This window comes from Microtus pennsylvanicus, chromosome 7, assembly GCF_037038515.1.
Source record: "Microtus pennsylvanicus isolate mMicPen1 chromosome 7, mMicPen1.hap1, whole genome shotgun sequence".
NCBI lineage: Eukaryota > Metazoa > Chordata > Mammalia > Rodentia > Cricetidae > Microtus > Microtus pennsylvanicus.
The window spans coordinates 5,788,266-5,810,960 of NC_134585.1; the positions used below are offsets into that span (position 1 = coordinate 5,788,266).

The window sequence follows — 22,695 nt, forward strand, 5'->3', positions numbered from 1 at the left end:
ACGGAGAAACCCTGTCTCGAAAAACAAAACAAAACAAAAAAAACAAGCAAAAATCTTTAAAGAGGCAGAAAGAAAGAAAGTGAAATGGAACTGAGCCTTTGGTTCAACCCTAGTATTGCCAACAGGAAGAGGGCAAGCTTAGATGTCTGAAGGGAATGTTTGCAATGTCTGGTAAGGGCCTGCTGTCCAGGACAGAGCACACTGAAAATTCCTTCAGATTAATAATGAGGCAGCCCTTCCTGTAGAAGGGGACTCTCAGTGGCCTATGAGCACCCAAGAAGATGCTCAGCATCACCAACCTTCAGAGAAATACAGATCAAAACCGCAGTGAGCCACCACCTCCCATCCCCTGGGGTGGCTGCATTCTAAAGTCAGGAGCAGAGCTCCGTGAAAACTCTGTGGACCCCTGCCTGCTAGTGGTGTGAGCACAGAAGCCCACAAGAGGAGCAGGTTGGATCTACCTTGTAGGCTCTCTAGGAAATTCTGATGTGCAGGCTGTGTTCAGAGCAGTGGACCAAGTGTTTAGGCAGAAAGGAGGCAATCAGAAGATGCCCGAGGGAGGCAGGAGGCACAGAGGGAAAAAGGAGTGCACTCATGTGTCCTGAGCAGTGACATGTCAGGCGTCTGCTCTGTGGAGCTGCTCGACTGCTTGACAGGTGCAGCATCTTCTTACTGAAGATCCCACATGCTCCATGCCAGGAGTTGTCAGGGTTAGAAGCACTTTGAGACTGAAGTAGGCAACCAAGAGGACCCTCTGCTTTTAAGGGGGGGAAATCCTAAGCATGGTTCCTCCTATATGAAAAAAATGTTGAATGTATTTAATTTAAAAATTTGGGGGTCCCATATTTGCTGGCGAGATGGCTCAGCAGTTAAAAGCACTTGACTGCTTTTCCAGAGGACCTAGGTTCAATTCCCAGCACCCACATCACAGTTCACAACTGTCTGTAACTCCAGTTCTAGGGGACCTGACACCCATGGCAAAACCAATGCACATAATATTTTTTTTTAAAAAAAATTTTTTTTGAGGTCTAACTGTGTAGCCCTGACTGGCCTGGAACTCTATAGATCAGGCTGGCTTGGAACTCACACAGATCCACTTGCCGCTGCCTCCCGAGTGCTGGGATTAAAGATGTGCCTTACCATGCACAGCCTGGTTAAATGACATTTTATGAGTCATGCATAAACTGGATGCAGTGACCTGTCTGGGACTGTAATCTCAGCATTGGAGAAACTAAGTCAAGAAAATCACTCAAGCCTGAGAATTCTAATACCCTGAGCAACATAACAAGATACGGTCTCAAAACAGAAAACAAAACGATAGTTTGAAAAGTGTTGTACAGGGAGGGGCTGGAGAGATGGCTCAGAGGTTAAGAGCACTGGCTGCTCTTCCGGAAGTCCTGTCTTCAGTTCCTGGCAACCACATGGTGGCTACAACCATTGGTATTAGGATTTCATGCCGTCTTCTGGCCTGCAGGTGTACATGCAAAGCACATAAAAATATATAAATAAAATTAAAAAATAGAATAAATTAAAAAAAGAAAAGTGTAGTTCATACAACAGTTGGACATTGTCTTTCCATGCTCATTGTGTTTGGTCTGCTGTAGTTTGGGAGTAAAAACACAAAATTTGTTGCTTCAGGGTCAAGAAACATTGTTGGGCAGGAAGCATTTTTAAAGAAACTGTCATTTGCTGGGTGGTGGTGGTGCATGCCTTTAATCCCGGATCTCTGTGAGTTTGAGGACAGCCAAGACTGTTATATAGAGGAACCCTGTCTTAAAAAAAAACAAAAAGAAAGATAAGAAACTGTCATTTGCCAGGTGGTGGTGGCTCACACCTTTAATCCCAGCATTATGGAGGCCAGCATGGTCTACAGAGTGAGTTTCAGGACAGCCAGGGCTACATAGAGAAACCCTATCTCAAAAAAAAAAAAAAAAAAAAGGAAGAAGAAGAAAGAAGCTCGTTGTCCTTTGTTCTCTCCAGGGATTTCATCTTGGAAGACATGGATCTTGCTGCTAATGAGATCAGCATCTATGACAAGCTTTCAGAGACCGTTGATCTGGTGAGACAGACAGGCCATCAGTGTGGAATGTCAGAAAAGGCGATCGAAAAATTTATCAGACGGCTGCTGGAGAAGAATGAACCTCAAAGGGGACCACCCCAGTACCCTCTCCTCTTAGCCATATATAAGGTAAAGTGTTGCTTGTAGAGCCTTTCTCAGGGGCTTCAGCTTCCCTTCCTGTAACTGCTGACTGATCCAGTACTGAACTAGGTGGGTTTTTTTTGTTGTTGTTGTTGTTGTTTCTTTGTTTTTGTTTTTGATTTTTTGAGACAAGGTTTCTCTGTAGCTTTAGAACCTGTCCTGACTGGCCTTGAACTCACAGAGATCCACCTGCCTCTGCCCATATCCCCCAGTGCTGGGATTAAAGTCGTGCACCACCAACCGCCCAGCTCTGAACTAGGTTTTCCTAGCATAAACCAGCCATTATCCTTGCTGTCTGTTGCTAGGAAATGTGACTTGTGTGACGTGAAGTGAAAGCTGTGTGTGTAGTGAGCATAGCCCCTGGTTGTGGGGTGGAAGCTTGTGGAGCCTTGCAGGCCTCACAGCTCTCGAGCTTTGACCGCTTTTGGAGAGCAAGCAAATGGCTTGGTTATGAGAGTGGATCAGTTCTAGGTATACTGGAAATAGCAGAAGAGGCTTGCTTTTCTCCTCAGTGTTATGTATGGAACTTTCTTGTTGGGGCAATTCTTAATGCCACTCTTGTCTTTCCTTCTAGGTCCTCCTAACTCTGGGATTAATCTTGTTCGCTGCCTACTTTATAATTCAACCTTTTAGCTCATTAGCACCCGAGCCAGTGCTTTCGGGAGCTCACACGTGGCGTTCACTCATCCATCACATTCGGCTGATGTCCTTGCCCATCGCCAAGAAGTATATGTCAGAGACTAAGGGCGTTCCTCTGCAAGGTGGAGAGGAAGACAGACCCTTCCCAGGTAGAAGGCTGCACTTAGAGATGGGTGTTCTTTTTGTTTAATTTGTTGTGTTTAAGATAGAGTCTCATGTTGCTGGACCTGTCCTAGAACTTGATTTGAGCCTCAGGCTGGCCTCAGTCCCACCAGTGCTGAGATCCACTTTTCTTGATGATACTTAATAGAAAATGATTTATTGGTATCTAATAAGAGACATCTTCCTAATATCGTCCTCATTCTATCCTTGCTAAGACTGTGGGATGAATTGTATTATTCATATTTTGCAGACAGGAAATCTAAGGCGCAGAGAAGTTAAACTTGCTAGAGAAACATGTCTGGTGGAGCCAGATTCAAATTCTCTAATGTTAGGGATGGAGTCTGCAAAAGGGCTGCCCTCTCTCTAGACCTTCTCCCCTGGGGTTTCTGCGTGTGGTGGCTAGCTCTAACCAGGCCCTCGCCCTGCTTTGTCCTACTGGGCTGTCCCTCTCACCTTGCTCTTTACCACTACCACAGTAAGTTGCGGTATTAATGCAGCTCCAGGGGATGGCAGTTTTCCCCACAACCAGGTCAAGAGACACTTTAACAATCATGGAGCCACAGGGACTCGGTTAGAAAACAGTGTCATAAGGGATCACGTCAAACCTACGTTTTGAGGGCTGGCGAGATGGCTCAGAGGTTAAGAGCACTGACTGCTCTTCCAGAGGTCCTGAGTTCAATTCCCAGCAACCACATGGTGGCTCATAGCCATCTATAATGAGACCTGGCACCCCCTTCTGCCTTGCGGGCACACATGGAAGGAATGCTGTACACATAATAAATAAATAAATATTAAAAAAAAAACCCTACGTTTTGAGTAAGCATAGAAGGAAGGCTGTTGCTCAGGGTATTTGGGATCTGAGTCTTATCTTCTCTTTCTCTTTTTCCACGCTGAAGATTAAACCCAGGCCTTTGGACAGTCAAGACTAGAACTATACTCCCAATCCCCCTTTAGATTTTGAAAAAAAAAATTATTAGTATCATGTGCATCATGTATATGTGTGTGTAAGTACAGGTACATGTGTGTCATGTGTGTGTGAGTACAGGCACATGTGCGTCCTGTGTATGTGTGTGTGAGTACAATGAGCACTCACGATCGTAGAGGACAGCTTCAGGAGTTGGTTTGCCTACTGATGGGGTTCTGAGGACTGAACTTGAGGTGTCAGGTTTGCCTGACAAGCACTTGTACCCACTGATCCATCTTACCAACCTGCTCAAGCCCTGGTTGCTTTCTGTTTGTTTAGTTTGTTTGGTTGGTTGGTTGGTTGCGTGTTTTTGTGGTATCACTCCCGTTTGTCCACATTTTCTTTATAACTTTCCTCTGAAGCCTTAGGATCCAGGGTCTTAGAAAATGTTTCAGGAAAAAGACTCTCCCTGACCTTTATAAAATCATAGTGCCATTCCTTTAAGCCTGGCTTTGACAGCCATGAAAGTCGCCTTTGAAAGCTATCTGTGTGCATTTGAGGAGGTTATGAAAAGGTTTTCCAAATCATATCAAAACCAGAGGAAGGGAACATTGTATGATAAGAACGCTGCGCCAGATGGTGGTAGCGCACACCTTTAATCCCAGCACTCAGGAGGCAGAGGCAGGCAGATCTCTGTGAGTTCGAGGCCAGCCTGGTCTACAAAAGCTAGTTCAGAACAGGCACTAAAACTACAGCAAAACCCTGTCTCGAAAAAAAAAAAAGAAAAAAACCCCAAAATTCTGCACCGTGATTTTTTGTTTTTAAACTGACAGGAAACATCATATTTATTTATTGCCATACAGTTGAACAGCAATTTCTAGTACCACAGTTAGCAATTCTATTGGAAATGTGTGCGCTTACCCTAATTGGCATTTTCTATCAGATTTCTGACATAGACTCTGGATGCCACTGAAAATATTTGCATTAAAGATACTCATGGCTGCTTACCCAAGATGGGACCAGCATCGCTCCATCATAAATGGGGAGGGCTCAAGAGACCCCGCCCACCCTGAGGAGCACTTAAGTGTTGCTGGTTCAGCTGGGTAGCCACTGGTGTCCATGCTCTAGCAGGAACACCCCCATATACACTCATACAGACAACCTGAACTAAGCCCAGTGGACAGTTTTCAGTCAGAACTTACATTTGCACTGGGAAGGCCTGGGCTGGCCCTCATGTGGGAAGCTGTCTCTATTTACTGCATTCTGACCCTTCTGAGGAAGGAGGACGTGGATGCAGTGTCATTGAGGAGTTAGGAAAATGGCAGGCCCGTCATTGCTTCAGAACTAAGGAATAAGTAAGGCTTAGAGTCCACGCCACAGCCCACTGTGAAATACTTGGGTCTGTGGTGCTGGAGGCCTTGTTGGTGCTCAGTGAGTTCTGCTGAGCTGCCCAGCCGTGCCTGCCTCTCTTACTTGCAAATAAGCTCCCCTGTGGTGAGAGCTCCAACCAGCACCTGCACACTGCGCTTGGTCTTTGTGCTCATTTCTCAGCCTTCACAGACTCCCTTAAGTGTTTGTGGCACCTCAGAATGCGGGAAGTGCTAAGATGGGGACTGGCTAGCTTGCCTAAAGCTGGAGAGAAACAGCCGGACTCATGCGGACAGGGCTCTATTGGAATAGCTCCAGTGCTGTGCTCCTTAAGTAAAGTGAGTGGCGAAAGGTTGCCCTGTCCATTCCCGCTTTGTGTGAAAATGGCTCTGGGCATGCTGCCTCTGACATAGGGCACCTTGAAAAGGTCACCTGTGCAACAGGAGCTTTCAGAGTCTGATGAAATAGTGAGCACAGGCCATGGGAATGAGGGCCCTTTGTCACCGGCTCAGCAGATTCTTCTGAGCACATCCCTAGAATAGGAGGTCGGGCATGGGTGTAGTGAGGAAGCAGTGGCGGGGTTGCCACCCGGCTAGCTTTACCCGAAATAATTACATGGAAACTGTATTCTTTTAAACACTGCTTGGCCCATTAGTTCCAGCCTCTTATTGGCTAGCTCTTATATATTGATCTAACCCATTTCTAATATTCTGTGTAGCACCACGAGCTGGCTTGCCAGGAAAGATCTTAACCTGCGTCTGTCTGGAGTGGGAGAATCATGGCGACTGCCTGACTCGGCTTCTTTCTCCCAGCATTCTGTTCTGTTTACTCCGCCTACCTAATTTTCTATCCTATTAGGCCAAGCAGTTTTCTTTATTAGTTAACCAATGAAAGCAACAGATAAGATACAAGACCCACCTCCATCACATGGGGAGCCATGATGAGTGTGTCATGGCTGTTTTTGTCGTCATTCTTCTGAGGTTGTGTCAATCTCCTCGTCCAATGTTCTTCCCCAGGGGAAGGTTCTGAAAAGTCAGCGCCACCCCCTCCTCCATGTATGTCCTGCGCTGTTCTCAGCTGAGCCCTGAGCGCCTTAGGCCCCACCTACAGAGCAAGAGCTTTGTGCTTTTGTTTTCTGCGCTGCCCTTTACCCAGAAAGGGGTTTAGTCTTGCTTTCTGCCAGGGTAATAATGTGTGTGAAAGGCCTTCCCTACTGAGAATTCTAGGCTGTGCCCAGTTTTCTTTGTCAACAACTAGGCCTCCACAGTAGGTCAGCCCACCCACTCTTCTGTAGAGGTGCCCGGCTGTGAGAAAGGGTGGGAGGGTTCCTGCACACGCACTTCAAGGCTGTGTTTGGTCTGGTACACTGAATTTGACATTTCAAACAGTGGAATGATCCAGACCCCAGGGAGAACTTGAAATACAGGTCATGAGCTTTATTGAGCTCATTTTTAGTGTTTTAAAGAAAACAACGACAACAACAACAAAAGCCGAGTAGGAGAACTCGCGATGAAAACACATGTCATTTTTATCTTGAGGTTGGTATTCTGCAGAAGCAGGTGGGTTGGGGTCTGACTGTGCCTGAGAGTTGGCTCCAAGGTGTTCCCGTCTCAGTGACCCTTGACCTGGTTTCTGAGCTAGCTAGTTGTTAGAGGGGGGTATCTGGAGTAACAGTCCTGGGAACTAGGGGAAGATGGGAGTTGCTGAGTGCCTGCCTTCCCTGTGTGCTGCAGGTGAAGTGGGGGAGGACAGCGGCTGAAAGAGTCAGAGTGGCATTTTAGGAGCTGAAGGCAGGTTCTGAGCCAGGGTGGCTTGGTGCCCTCTCTGCTGCTGCTGGCATTTTCCCACTGGCTTGGCAAATCCTGCCACTGTTAATGTCAAACAAAACCTTTGTGGAGAGACAGAGGGCCAACTGAGTCTGGCCACATCTCCCTGCTGTTCGGATGCTGTGGGGTGACGTGCCTGCACCTCCATGCCCCCTCACCACTATAATCCATGGCTGGCCATTCCTTCTCAGTGATCTCAGGGCTGTGTAGGAAGCAAATGTAGCTCTCCCTCATGACATGTGGGTAGGCTGTGTTATCCAGTCCTTACGGTCCTTTTCCCTCATTTTTCCCCTTGCTTTGCTGGCCACCAGGCTGGTATCTGTCCTGCTCCTGTCAGGGGCTGCTTAGGGCTGTCTTAGGAGAGACTCAGTCTTAGTTGATAATCCTGGCTTAAGTGTTCCTGATCTTCATGGGAGATACCTAATGAGTCTACAGACCATAAAGAGACATAAGAGTTTGTTTTTAAGAAAAATACTCTGGCCTGGCAAACCAGCTCAGAGGGGTCAGGATGCTTGCCTTGCCATCCTGTCAATCATATAAAGGTGGAGAAAGAGAACTGACTCCACTCTGACCTCTGACCTCTATGCATTCTGTAGCAAGCATGCCCACACACATAAACAATAATAAAATACTTAAAATATTTTATACATGAGCCTAGCCAAAAGACTAAGAAGCAAATTTTCTTTTTTCTTTCTTTCTTTTTTTTTTTTTTGTTGAGACAGAGGCTCTCTATGGATTTTTTTTTTAGTTTTTTTTTCAGTATTTATTACATTTTTGCTTTTGAGACAGATACAAACAAACCATTCTGTTGTAATAAGAGCGGTGGGGCTGCGTCCCCAGCACCCCGGCCGCCTGGCTAGCTTATGCCCCAAAATAACAACACACAAATTGTATTCATTTAAACACTGCTTGGCCCTTTAGCTCTAGCCCTTACTGGCTAATTCTGATATCCTGATCAACCCATCTCTAATAATCTGTGAGCACCGGTCTTACCGGGAAGATTCTAGCCTACGTCCATCCTGTGTGTGTCTGCCCGGGAGCGGGGCATGGCGTCTCTGCTCCAGAGAGCAGAGCTGTCAGTCTGAGCTCACTTCCTCTTCCTCCCAGCATTCTGTTCTGTTTACTCCACCCACCTATGTTCTAAGCTATGAGCCCAAACAGTTTGTTTATTACTTAACCAATGAAATCAACAGATTGATATATGACACTCCCACATCACCATTCTCTTCCACCACACACACACACAAACAGCCATTCTTGTGATTTTAAAGGTGCTTTTCCCCTCTACCATTTCTCTGAGAATCTTTATCTTTAGTGGACCTGAAATTTCCTGTGTTAAATAGGCTGGCCTTGAACTCAGGTCTACCTGCCTCTGCCTCCTGTGTGCTGGAATTAAAGGTGTGGAACACCACTACCCCACTCCCTTCATGATAGTCGTACCTTAACCTTCTAAGTGCTAGAATTACCAAAAGTGTGTACCACTACGCTTGGCCTAAAAACCACTTTTGTTTACATAGATATATACATATGTATGATCCTTCTTAGATCAGGTGTACATAAAAATCTTTATGTATAAGCCGGGCGGTGGTGGCACACGCCTTTAATCCCAGCACTCGGGAGGCAGAGGCAGGCGGATCTCTGTGAGTTCGAGACCAGCCTGGTCTACAGAGCGAGTTCCAGGACAGGCTCCAAAGCCACAGAGAAACCCTGTCTCGAAAAACCAAAAAAAAAAAAAAAAAAATCTTTATGTATATAATACTGTTACCTAGACATACTATTGATTTCTAATGCTACCAAAAAAAGTATGGCAGCCTGGATGGCTCAAAACAAGAGAAATTACCCTGTGGAAATTCTGGGAGCAAGGATCTGAAACGGAACATTGCTAGGACTGCGCTCCATCCAAGCCCTTGGCACTGCTTCCAGCTGCTCGGAGCAGAGGCTTTGACTTTCCTTGCTTGTGGCTCCATTCACTGCCTCATCTTCACACGTTGTCTTCCCTCTGTGGTTTCCTGCATCCCCTCTTCCTGTAAGGGCATCATTCGGATTAGATTCAAGGCCCATTCTCCATCAGTATGACCCATCATAACTGTGTCTGCAAAAATAGAATTTCCAAATCCAGAAAGGATAGGAACGAGGGATTGATATTCATCCCACTGCGTACTTTTGAAGGGTTTTGTGTTTTATGCCTTTCTTTAATTTGGCTAGTGTCCACATTTTGTTTATCACTGCAATGTGAGGTGTTTATATGCACACACCTTTATGTCATGTACTGTTGTACTGTATAATCCTGGAGCCAGACATAACTATAATTCCAGCTCTTGGGAGGCTGAGGCGGAGGTATCACAGTTTAAGGCATGGCCAATCTGAGCTACATGGTCGGATATTCTTTTTCTTTAAGCATCATCTGTTTGTTTATTGGTGTGAGTGTTGTTACAGCAGTGCACATGGGAAGGTCAGAGAACAACTTTCTGGAACCATTTCTCTCCTACCATTGTACTCTAGTTAGCAAGCTTGTGCCAAAAGCACACCCCAAGCCATCTCACCTGCCTAGTAAGACATTTGACATTGTCTTTACAAACCAAGGGGTAGGGGTGTGGAGAGATGGCTCAGTGGTTAAGAGCACTAACTGTTCTTCCAGAGAACCCAGGTTCAGTTCCCAATGTCCACATGGCAGCTCTCTGTCTGTAACTCCAGTACCAGGGGACCTGACATCCATGGCAAAACACCAATGCACCCTAAAGAAGAAAAGAAAGACCAGGCATGGTGACACATGTCTTCAATCCATGAACTTAAGAGGCAGATTTCTGTGAGATTCGGGCCAGCCAGAGCTACATAGTACAACCCTGTCTCTAAAAGTAGGAGGGAGGGTGTTGTTTAATCTCAGTACTCTGGAGGCAGAGGCAGGTGGATCTCTGAGTTCACAACCAGCCTGGTCTACATAATAAGCTCCAGGACAGCCAGGGCTACATAGAGGGATCCTATCTCAAAACAAAACAGAAAACAAGTGCTGGAGAAATGGCTCAGTGGTTAAGAGCACTGGCTGTTCTTTCAGAGGATCCAGGTTCAATTGCCAGCATTATGATCGATCCTTGGAGTGGAAGCAGCAATTGGTGGTAGCATATCCCTTCCGAGTTGAGGTGGAGCATTGTCTTATAAGCAAAGGCAATTCACTGTTCCCCAAAACAGCCAGAGAAGTCTCTATCCCTTCTGCCTTAGAGTCAGCCCTCATCTCACTCTTCCTTTCCAAAGTCGGCCTGGCCTCCACACAGGTGTGCATAGAACAGCAGAGTGTGTGCACGCATTCTAGTGTGGGAGCACTATGTATTGCCTGCTCTGGGATGGAGGTGCTCAGACTTCCTAGTGTGGGAGCACTATGTACTGCCTGCTCCGGGATGGAGGTGCTCAGACTTCCTAGTGTGGGAGCACTATGTACTGCCTGCTCCGGGATGGAGGTGCTCAGACTTCCTAGTGTGGGAGCACTATGTACTGCCTGCTCCGGGATGGAGGTGCTCAGACTTCCTAGTGTGGGAGCACTATGTACTGCCTGCTCCGGGATGGAGGTGCTCAGACTTCCTAGTGTGGGAGCACTATGTACTGCCTGCTCCGGGATGGAGGTGCTCAGACTTCCTAGTGTGGGAGCACTATGTACTGCCTGCTCCGGGATGGAGGTGCTCAGACTTCCTAGTGTGGGAGCACTATGTACTGCCTGCTCCGGGATGGAGGTGCTCAGACTTCCTAGTGTGGGAGCACTATGTACTGCCTGCTCCGGGATGGAGGTGCTCAGACTTCCTAGTGTGGGAGCACTATGTACTGCCTGCTCCGGGATGGAGGTGCTCAGACTTCCTAGTGTGGGAGCACTATGTACTGCCTGCTCCGGGATGGAGGTGCTCAGACTTCCTAGTGTGGGAGCACTATGTACTGCCTGCTCCGGGATGGAGGTGCTCAGACTTCCTAGTGTGGGAGCACTATGTACTGCCTGCTCCGGGATAGAGGTGCTCAGACTTCCTAGTGTGGGAGCACTATGTACTGTCTGCTCCGGGATGGAGGTGCTCAGACTTCCTAGTGTGGGAGCACTATGTACTGCCTGCTCCGGGATAGAGGTGCTCAGACTTCCTAGTGTGGGAGCACTATGTACTGCCTGCTCCGGGATGGAGGTGCTCAGACATTCCAGGGCCAGGTCAGAGACAGGAGAATGGTGTAGCTAAATGTTTGTAACTGTTATGCTCTGCTGAGTGATTTGATTGAGGACATGCGTGTATGTGTTAAAAAGATTTTATTTCCACAGTATAGAAAATCATACAGAAAAAAGTGCCTCTCCTTCCCCGCCCTCCAGGCCTGCTCACAGGGATCTCCAGAGGAAGACTGGTCCTTCCCTGTCTGTGTTTGTTCCTGGCTCAGCAGCTGTCCTTCTGAACCTGTCTGCCCTCTGTCTCTTCCCCTCTCAGACTTGGACTTCTGGTCAACAAGTGACTGTGAGCAGAATGAGTCAGAACCCATCCCTGCCAACTGCACTGTCTGTGCCCAGATATTCCCCCTCAAAGTAACGCTCCTAGAGGACACTCCGAAGACTTTTGAGAGACTCCGTCCTCTGGTGATCAAGGTAGGCAAGAAGCCAGGTTTTCCTATGAACAGCCTGCCCACAAAAGGCCGGATCAAGCCCTGCGAAGCTGTGGTAACTCACTGTGGCCTTCTTTGTCTTTCTGTGTCACCAAGACAGGGCAGCCTCTGTTGTCTTCAGAGATTCAGCATTTCTCATGCCAGTACCCTGAAGCCACAGAGGGCTTCACTGAGGGGTTTCTCACCAAGTGGTGGCGCTGCTTTCCTGAGAGGTGGTTCCCATTTGCTTACCCGTGGTGAGTCTGGAGGGTGCTTAGCTTGCATGTGAGGAAGGGGCAGGGCAGGTGTCAGAGCTGTGAGAGCCAGCACCATAAATGATCAGGTCACAGCACACCTTCAAGTCAAGGACAGAAGCCTGGGTCAGCCTGCCATGCACTGCAAGGAGGAAGAAGGGAGCAGGGTCCCTAAGGAAGGTGCTGCCGTGCAGCTCATGTATCCAGTACTTTCTCCTGTGATAAACACCGTGACCAAATACCGTGTTTATCTGGGCCCGTGTTTCCAGAGCAATGAGAGGCCATCACCTGGACCCAGCAGACAGTCTTTTTTTTGTTCTTGTTTTTTGGGATTTTTTTGTTTGGTTTGGTTTGGTTTTGGTTTTGGTTTTGGTTTTCAAGACAGGGTTTCTCATTGTAGCCTGGAAATAGGCTACAGTGTAGTTCTGTAGACCAGAGATCCACCTGACTCCGCCCCTGAGTGCTGGGATTAAAGGCATGTGCACCACCACTACCTGGACAGACAGAGTCTTTATGCTCTCAGAGTGACTTCTCTAGCAAGGCCAGACTTCCTAAGCCTCCCCAAAGAGTGCCAGCACTTGAGAACCAAGTATTCAAATGCCTGAGGCTGTGAGGGACATTCTCATCCAAACCACCAGAACCTGACTGTTTCTTCTAAGGAGAAGGGTCAGGAGGTTGAGGGGTGAGGAGAAAGCTTAGCAGGTACAAGAGCTGCATCCAGGCCAAGGTGCAAAGTGGGATTCTCAGTCACTTTGCAGATTGAAGATTAGTTTCAGACAATTAAGACAGTTGCCAAGCTCACTCACGATGGAAACCTGTTTGCTCTCCAGTTCCTTCTGTGTCGACAGAAAACATGGGCCATTTCTTAAGGCTAAGATTCCCTCCTGTGAGAAAGGAAGAGCCAGCCTCTATGGAGAACTAGTTCAAAGGAAAATTAAAATTACACCTTAGGGTTTTGTTGGATAGTTTCTTTTTAAAATACTTTTTATATTTATCATTTGTTTATCATGTTCATGTGTGTGTGCTCGTGCTATCATGTATGTGTGGAGGTCAGAGGACAACTTGTAGAAGGCAGTTCTTGCCTTCCATTGTGTGGGGCCTGGGGTGGACCGCAGGTTCTCAGACCTGGCAGCAGATGCCTGTATTTGCTGAGACATCTCTCCAGCTTCTTTGCTGGCTAACTTCTTAACGCCTGTGCCTTCTTTTTTACATAATTTATATGTGTATGTGTGTGAGAGAGGATACTGTGTGCCATAGCATGTGCATGGGTGTCAGAGGACAATGTTCAGGAGTCATTTCTTCCTACCACGTAGCTTTTTATTATTTTAAATTGTGTGTGGGGGATGTGTACCATGAGTGCAGGTGCCCTCCGAGGCCAGAGGAACAGATGTGCTAGAGCTGCAGTTACAGCCGGTCGTGAGCCACTGTGTATGTGCTCTGAGAGAATAAGCTCTTAGCTTCTGAGCCCTCACTAGGCCCTCCTCAGTCGTGGGGTCAGAGGACAGCTCTCAGGAGTTGATTCTCCCTGACACTTTATGAGACCCAAGGGTGAAACTCAGGTTGTCAGGCCTACACATAAGTTCCTCAGCCTGCTGAACCGTCTCCCTGGCCTCCCACCTTTCTCTACACTTGTCATCGTCCTGTGTGATAGAATGGCTGCCCACTGTCTCCTATTCTGCCTCAAAGAAAAGTCCTGCCTTTGGTCCCTTCCTCCTCCTTCAGTCTCTCTCCCTGCAGCTAGCCTGCTGTTACTTCCGCTTCCTTTTTAAGGTACAATGAGTTGATTCTTATTCTTTGTATTGCTTCTGCTGGAACTTAGCATTACACCCACCCTGATAACTACCTGTAGGCCTTCTCTTGGTGAGCATGTATGGTACTATTCATACTGCATGACTGTCCCCATGGATCTGATGCTGAGACGTGGTCCTGCTGGGTAATCGCAGCACCGGACTGTGGAGGCGGCAGAATCAGATAAAGTTATGAGCCTCAGCTACAAAGTGAGTAGGAGGCCAGCTGGGATCCATGAACTGTTCCAAAAAAATCAGACGGTCTGAAAAGACAGTTAGGGTGTGCTGCTCCAGAGGACCTGGCCTTGGTCCCCAGAGCCACAGTGCATAACTCCCTGTCTGGCCCCTGTGGGCGCCCGCACACACATGGCATACCCTCACAGACACACATATCTCATGTATTTATCGAGACAGGGCTCGCTTTGTAGCTCTACTCTCTCTGTAGACCAGCTGACCTCAAACTCAGAGCTCTACTTGTCTCTGCCTCCCAAGTGCTGGGATTGAAGGCATGTGCCACCATTCCCAACTACAGAAATAAAACATTTTTTTAAAAAAATGTTGTTTTTTTTTTTAAAAAAAAGTGCAAAAGACATAGTTCAGCTCTCTCCTCTGCACCTGCCGCCATGGTCTGTCCCTCCTGCAGATGAGCAGGCTGACCTGGCTGGTGACTTGTTTCTTTTCACACTTTTCAGGAGGAGACCTCTAAACAGATCACAAATTTTACGGGAGCTTTTTCCTGTTTTTACCCAACTTCCATTTCCAAAAGACGTCTCATTAAACAAGTGCTTCCTGACCCACCCTGGACCTGTGTTGGGTAGCAAGGTAAGACGTGCTGTCAGGACTCGGGTATTTTCCCCATCCCATGGAGGCCTTCTCTGCAAGTGGACTCAGAGGGTGAGTTAGTCCCCACTGCTGGCGTCTGGCAGGAAGGTGCGTTCCCAGAGACCTTTCCTCTTCAGAGGAGTGGGAAGTTGACATCCCTACCTCAAATCAGAGTGTAGACAACGCTGTAGATGAATAGTGTGTCCTTATAGTCCCAGCCTTTTCTTTATGCCAGTAGGGAAATGGAACCTGAGAGCGAAACCTTTAACCCAACTTTAGGAGAACTTTGAAAACCCCATCTACAAACAAGAGAGTCAGGGCAGCAAATAGGAAAGGCCAGCACTTGAGGGCCTGGGACATTTTAATGGCACTTGAAGGCCGGGGCTGACCTGTTTATCCCCCCCCCCTTTCCATTGGACAGGGCCAGTGGATGGGAGAAGCCCCTCTGTGTTGGGTCTGTCTGCTTTTATCTGAATTTGTTCTCTATGGAGTCCCATTCCTGAAGATGGTTTCAGAATTTTGATTAATTTGAATGAGTTTCCTACCTGTGCCCTTCTACAAGTTCTGGTTTGTGTCTGCAACCTCCTGATACTCCTTATTTGTTCCAAGCTTGCTCAACTGTCTGGATGGAATTTCATAGCCTGTAAAATCTACTCTGTGGTGTACACCTTTAATCCCAACACTTGGGAGGCAGAGTCAGGTGGATCTCTGTGAATTCGAGGCCAGGCTGGTCTACAGAGCAAGTTCCAGGACAGGGTTCAAAGCTACAGAGAAAGTTTGTCTTGAAACTGCTCCCCCACCCCCCACCCCCCCAAAAAAAGAAAAACCCTACTTTGTGTAGAAGTAAGTGCCTGCCTGCTGCTGTGTGGGGAAGGCCTGCGGTGTCAGGAGGGGCCGTTCTCGCTGCAGACTTCACTGGTTTGGCCTGCTATGTCCAGCTAGACCTCAGGGCCCCAGTAGGATTTCATCTTCATAATTATGATAGAATTTTGGCGAGGGACTTTATCTCAGTTTTCCCACTTGAATACTGAAGTCAGTTTCATGAGCTTGCTGAGCACAAAGGAGTCCAGCCAGGGGAGTTATACAGCTATTCAAACGGTTATCACAGTCATCTTGTGGGGTGTGCCCCACAAGCTGGGTTTCTTAGAACATGTGTATCCCCACCCAGCCTCAGTACTCCACCCTCCTGTCTTCCTCCTGGTCCCTAGGCCCTGGAAAAGCCAGTGTCCCAGGTCAGTCTTGGAATAGAGAAGAAGTAGGGTCTGGTCACTACACAGCCCTACGTCTCCTATTCCTCGGTGTTGCCTAGGGCTTGCCCTCAATCATCTGTTCCATCCTGGGCATGAAGAGGCACAGCCCAAGCCTCTGAGCCTATGAATGAGGGCTGCACCCCCTGGTTGTGGTCTTATGTAGTCTTTCAGGACTACAGATGGCAAAGCATCTTCCAGTGTTGGTTTTTATTTCCTGCAAGCCAGCTCAAGATAGGAGGCCTCTGTGCCCCTGGTTGCCAGTGAAATGGCTCTGTATGGCCTTGGAGACACTTGGACTGTCACTGAGCATGCTGCCCAGTAAATTATGCAGTTCCTCTTAGAAGAACCTGTAGATGGTATGAACACTTTTGCTCTTGCAGGAGACCGAAGTTCAGTTCCCAGCACTGACATTGGGCAGCTCACAACTCTTAGTACTCAAGCTCCAAGGACTCAGGCTCCCTCTTCTAGGCTCCAGAAGTACCTATATATAGGCATACAGATAATAAAATAAAAAATATTAAAAATAACCCAGAGAAGAGATTTTTACCCTGGCCTCAGTACCAGGAGATGCCATGATTAGGAGAGACTAGTTTGTTTTGTTTTAGAGATAATTATGAAATTTGTTAGGGGCTGGAGAGATTGCTCAGAGGTTAAGAGCACTGACTGCTCTCCCAGAGGTCCTGAGTTCAATTCCCAGCAACCACATGGTGTCTCACAACCATCTATGAGATATGGTGCCCTCTTCTGATGGGCAGGCATACATGCAAGACAGAACATTGTATACATAATAAATAATTAAAAAATTTGTTATTAATCATGTTTTCCTCATTGCTCAGCCTACTAGGAAACGCAAGGCCATATGTAAGGCCAGGCATTTTGGCACTCGCCTTTAATTCCAGCACTTGGGAGGCAGAGACAGGTGAATCTCTTGAGTCCAAAGCTGACCTGGTCTACACAGAGTTGTAGGACAGAGATGGAAAGAAAAAACCATTATGTGTAAAGGGTTTTGTCCACTAATACTCATTCTTTTCCTTCTTTCTTCTGCATCCATTCTTTACTCCAGATGCATAAGGTGCACGAGCTGTTTGCTGTTGGCAGCGGGAAAGCCATGCTGCAGCTCATCCCTCCCTTCCAGTGCCGAAGACACTGTCATCTCATGACCATGCCGATAGGACCTGGAGATATTGGTATGTAGGGTCCCAGGAGGACAGAGACAATATTTCTAAGTATCAACAATGTCTTCAAGAAAGTTCTATTCTTTGGGCTGGACAGATGGCTCAGGTGTTAGGCTCACATCCAAAAATATATGAAGGTTCTATCTGGTTAAATCAAAAGTAACATTTTATTAACAGAGTCGATATATATTATGCTTAAAAAGAGAACAGGTAAACTAGCATAGGAGACGCATGCACAACAGGGAGACGCGTGCACAACAGGGAGATGCATGTACCAACAGCTCTGAGAATGTAGATGTCTGTTGGGCATAACCACTCCAAGTTAAAAGGGATTCTGGAAGTTATTTAGAATAATTCTTCATTTTATAGATGAGGAAGTTGGAATGAGAGTCAAATGACCTTCCCAGTGTCCCACCATTAAGTCACACAGGCATGTCAGGGCGGAGCCAAGACAAGGTCATAGGAAGCCTTTATACCTGTTTTGCTAATGAGTCAGTTTGAGGTGACGGGCCACTATCACGTAGGTGTCACCTCTGTGTGCATCCCACAGCCAAGTCCCAGCTCAGTTGGTGGCGCACCCCGATTCTGACTCTGTTTCCTACCAGTGTCCTCAGAACCTACTCCAGAGTTAGTCAGTTGACAGCAGTCCTCTTGGCAGAAGCAGAGGTGGCAGCAAATGCCACTGCTGCCCCTGTTGGTGCTACATCACAAGATCTGGAGCCCCTGCCAGGCTGAAGCCAGCTTCCAGCTGGGACCTTTCACTATTGGCCATCAGAAGTCCCAGGTACCTAAAACACTCTCACCTCAGTGAGGGCCAGGGGCTGGCATTGTGCCAAGCTCTGCTCCACATCTCAGAACCTTTGTTTTAGCGTAGGCGAGGGGAGGAAGTATGACACAGACTGAACAGTAATAATGGGGCCCAGCTGGTCTGGCCCGGCCGTGCAAAACTGCGGTAAAAAGCGAACGTGTGTGTGGAAACAGCAGGCCGTTTCCTGCAGGGGGAGTGACCCTACGTTGAGTGGCTGTTAGAGAAAACAGGGTTTGAAATCTGTGGTCATACTTAGACAGGTCTCTCTGTCTTGCTTTCTACAAGTGCTATTGTTCAGACAGCTTCGGAAGCACCTTGAATTTTCCAGGTTCTAGATTTCCAGTTCTCGCAAGCATCCAGAATGCTGGTTATAGGATTTAAAAAGAAGAGGTGACTGGCAGCTGCCAAGGAAGTTTGATAGACGAGAGTAGCCTAAGACACAGATGCCAGGCTCCTGACTGGCAGAGCCTTAGTGGCCAGGCTCACGGCAGGCACAGAGCAAGCAAGGGAGATCTGGGAGGGGGATGGTTGGAATGGAGTCAAGTAGAGGAACAGAGGTACAGCTGCCATAGGTGGTAAGGATGAGTCGAGAGTCAGGCCTGTTGGGGAGAAAGAGTAACTTGGGGGTGTAGCATGGCCCCTTAAGAATGACACTGGGACAAGCTGTTCTATGATTATGTTTTTTAACCAAAATGCTGGTTTTTTTAACCTGGAAGTGGAGGGCTGGAATTACAGATCCACCAGGAATCCTGGAAGGAGACATAATCAAGGATGACAGATGTCGGGCACAGCACCAGCTGTCATGACACAGGCCCAGCAAGATCATGTGACCTTTCCTCAGTCACCAAATATTAGTCAGTTTCTAGACTGACCAACCATCACACCTTAGAGACTGACTCTCCAGTTGAGACTGTTTATCTTAGTAATGTTTAAAAGAAAGGGTTCAGGCGGTGGTGGCGCACACCTTTAATCCCAGCACAGAGACTGGTGGATCTCAGTAAGTTCAAGGCCACCCTGGTCTAAATAGCAGGTTCTAGGACAGCCAGGGCTGTTACATTGAGAAACCCTGTCTCAAAGGAGAAAGAAAGAAAAATAAAGAAAGGAAGGAAGGAAAGGAAAGAGAGGGAGAGAGAGAGAAAGAGAAAGAGAGAGAAAAGAAAGGGTTAGCATGAGATGATTTTACTTGCTGTTTTGAACTTTTGAGGCAGAGTCTTGCCATGTGTTCTGGCTGGCCTAGGTATCACTAGGTAGCCCAGGCTGGCTTCAGACTGCAGTAGTCCTTCTGCCTCCGTCTCGGTGCTGGCATTACAGGGATGTGCCACCCCTCCAGCCTTCCACTTTTGTGTACTTCTTTATTTGCTTGGCTGACTTCTGGTCCTTTTGAGATGGGATCTGGGGCTGGAGAGATGGCTCAGTGGTTAAGAGCATTGACTGCTCTTCCAGAGGTCCTGAGTTCAATTCCCAGCAACCACATGGTAGCTCACAACTACCTGTAATAAGATCTGGTGCCCTCTTCTGGTCTGTAGGCATACATACAGACAGAACACTGTATACATAATAAATAAATCTTTAAAAAAGAGAGAGAGATGGGATCTGGCTGGATAATCCTGGCTGGCCTTAATCCCAAAAGTCTCCCTGCCTCAGCCTTACGAGTGCTGGAATACAGGTGTAGCCCCGCACCCAGCATGATCCACTGTCCCATGTTAGAGCATGCAGGACAGTCCTGTGAGTGGCAGCAGGTCACCTTCCCAGCACACTCAGGTGATCTAGGTCTGAGTTTTCCAAACAGCCCGTGCGTGGAAACAGGAGCCTCCCAAGAAGGCCTGGAACAGGACTTCAGAAGCCAGTGCACAGGATACATGGACCCCAAGAAATCTTGGAACCGTGGAAGCCTCTTCAGATACTCAAGACAGGCTTTGCAGAGCCATGCTGGGGAATGCTAATTTAAGTCAGTCTGTGTGAGCTGAAGCACATCATTTTAGGAATAGCTGAGTGTTCCCCACAGAACCCATCCAGACCAGGGCATAGTGGTGTGCACCCTGAAGTCCTAGCATTCAAGAGGCAGGAGGATCCCAAGTTTGAGGCCAGTCTAGACTACATAACAGGAACCTGTCAAATCACACCCCACTTCCAAAAAAAAAGACTATCAGCCTGGGACCTGATGGCTAATACCTCCCTCATGTAAAACAGGCTGCCTCTGTGACCAGCCAGAGTGTGAGTCAGTTGCCCAGAAGAGGGTGGAGAGAAAAGTCTGGGTTTGGAGTGTCTTTAAGAGTGTCAGGTCACAGAGAACTAGTAACAGCAAGGCGTACTCAGGCTTCAGAGAGCCCAGAGACCTTCCAGCAAGAGCAGCAGGACTGCAGACCATGGCTCTGCCCGGTGTCCCTCACCCTGATGTTCACTGCTTTCCTGTTGCTGTTTTCCTCCAAGGCTATGCCGATGCTGCCCACTGGAAGCTCTACGTTGCAGCCAGAGCGGACCAGCCTTTGGTCATCTGCGATGGAACCACTCTCTCAGAGCAATAGGAAACGACTGTCTATAAGAACTGCTTAAAGAGCTGAAAACCAGGCTGAAAAGAACAGGGAGGAGGAATAAAAACACTAAAACCTTTTCCTTGGGTCTGTTGCTTAGTTACCTGCCTTGGATGCACTGGCTGTCACTGTGTGCTGGAGACTCTAGATTCCCTGGGGAGGGCTGCAGCCGGGCTGCTACCCAACACTTTGTCCACATCGGTCCTCTCCCGGGCCTTTGAACACTGAGGTATTAGAAATGGGTTAGTGGTTCCCTCTGTGTGTGTGGACATGGCTCCTCACTGGCGTCTCGGCAGTGGAGGGGCAGCAATGGGTGCTGACACCGCATCCTTCACCAGGTGAATCTGTCCACTATTTTCCCTGACCACATCACCCTGTACTAAAAAGTACAAAAGGGAAGTCATGACTGGCTTTAAAAACTCCTACAGTTTGACAAGCAGAATGAATTTGGAACCAGTGTGGGTAGGATCAGATAGCCAGAATTGCATTTTTAAAAGTGCCTGCTAGGGCTGGAGAGATGGCTCAGAGGTTAAGAGCATTGCCTGCTCTTCCAAAGGTCCTGAGTTCAATTCCCGGCAACCACATGGTGGCTCACAACCATCTGTAATGAGGTCTGGTGCCCTCTTCTGACCTGAAGGCATACATGTAGACATAATATTGTATATATAATAAATAAATTTTTTAAAAAAGTGCCTGCTAACACCAGGTATCACTAGGCTAGTTCTAGATTTGCCAAGGATTTAATAGTGAGACTGTCTCAGCACCCCCCAGTGTACCTCCTAGATCTAGGGATGTAGCTCAGTGGTAGAGTGCTTGCCTAGCATGTGTGAGGCCGTCCCCGCATCCCTAAGAGGAAAAGGAGAGTGTCCCTTTTTCCTAATGCCCATGGCTCCTGGGGTTCTGGTGGTGGGTCCTGGAGACTGGGCTAGAGTTCTGAATCTTCAGGTGCCTGTGCCTCTCGCTGGCCAGCACCCTCGATGCTGCAGTACCCTGACCGAGTCAACTGCTCCGGCGCCCCACCCCCTTCAGAAGGAATGAGTTAGAATAGCTGGCCTGAGGGAGACAGGCACCTCCCTGAGTTTGGTCTTTAGGCCTGACTTTCTACAGAGATACTTTTCAGCAGCCTCAAACTGATGTAATGTGGTTGGGGAAGGAGCTGCAGAGCCAAAGTGTTTGCCATCAGTGTGCGGCTCACTTCATGGTGGTCCGTCCTACAGTGGTCCTGCCTTCACACTGGGAGGCAAGGTGACTTGTTGGTCTTATCAGGATGCACAACTATCCTAACTAGTGATCCTCTGTGCTTATTGCTCCCCCAAGTGTTTTTGGGGTATCTTCATCAAACAGTGCAAATAATAAGGATGTTCTTTTTTTGAATTTTTGAGACAGGGTTTCTCTGTGTAGCCTTAGCTGTCCTGGAGCTCACTCTGTAGCCCAGACTGGCCTAGAACTCACAGAGATCCACCTGCCTCTGCCTCCCAAGCACTGGGATTAAAGGTGTGTGCCACCACCTCCCGGCAAGAATGCTCTTTTTGCTTTCTCTGCCCCCTTTTTTTGTTTTGTTTTGAGACAGGGTTTCTCATTGTGTAGCTTCAGCTAGTCTCAAACTCCTGTAGACCTGACCGGCCTTGAACTCACAGGGATCTCTACCTGTCTCTCCCTCTCTATTGCTGAAATTAATAGAAATTACTGCACCACAACACCCAGCTTCCTCTGCCCTCGTATTGGTCCTTTATTGACATGGCTAGGTACTTGACCACTGATCATGCCGCACAAAGATGAAGATAAACCAAACTGAGCGGCCTCTGGTTCTAGATTGCGGAAGTCAGAAAGCTGCACAGTAGGTCTGCACGGGCCTGCGCAGTCCGTGGTGATGGAAGTTGCGACCCTCTGTGGAGTCTTCGCCATCGATGGAGGGACCCTGTACCTTTTGCCAGGCCCTTGGTCCCTTGAATTTCATGAACCACTAGTGGGAAGGACAAGTGGGGTTAAGCAAAGAGGGCTCTAAGGAGGCTGAGGTGGTTTGTGAAAGACAAGCAGCCCTCACAAGCCCAGGGTGGAGTGGCGCAGAGCCTCCACAGGCTGGAGTGTGAACTGTGCGTGGAGGAGCTTTCCCTGAGAGAGTGGAGCCTTTGTGTGGCTGCTGGAGGAAGACAGAGCTTTGCCCACACACAAGCCCCACTGTGAAGCAGTTGGGGTTTCAGAGGTTGTAAGTCAGAGGCCCATGAGAGGTCAGCTCTGAGCTTCCACAGTCTTCTTCACCTGGAGCAAGTCAGGCAGGGTTAGACTCAGGTCCTGGGCCCTGGGTCTCCAGGACCTTCTGAGATTTAATCCTTGGAGAAGAGGCTCAGAGGTGACGTTCAGAGCCGCTGTCTC

General features: G+C 48.0%; 1 protein-coding gene across 5 annotated transcripts in view; it reads left to right on the top strand.

Moving 5' to 3' along the window:
* Positions 1-20,402, top strand: part of C7H6orf89 (chromosome 7 C6orf89 homolog) — a 32,658-nt gene extending 12,256 nt beyond the window's left edge. For all 5 annotated transcript variants that reach the window (XM_075979735.1, XM_075979731.1, XM_075979732.1 and 2 more), the window contains 7 exons: positions 1,981-2,188; positions 2,775-2,988; positions 11,545-11,699; positions 11,813-11,952; positions 14,429-14,558; positions 16,872-16,995; positions 20,222-20,402. In XM_075979735.1, the coding sequence (XP_075835850.1) occupies positions 2,000-2,188; positions 2,775-2,988; positions 11,545-11,699; positions 11,813-11,952; positions 14,429-14,558; positions 16,872-16,995; positions 20,222-20,316 (1,047 nt within the window). In that variant the 5' untranslated portion in view covers positions 1,981-1,999 and the 3' untranslated portion in view covers positions 20,317-20,402. The remainder of the gene's footprint in view (positions 1-1,980; positions 2,189-2,774; positions 2,989-11,544; positions 11,700-11,812; positions 11,953-14,428; positions 14,559-16,871; positions 16,996-20,221) is intronic.
* Positions 20,403-22,695: the final 2,293 nt, after the last annotated feature.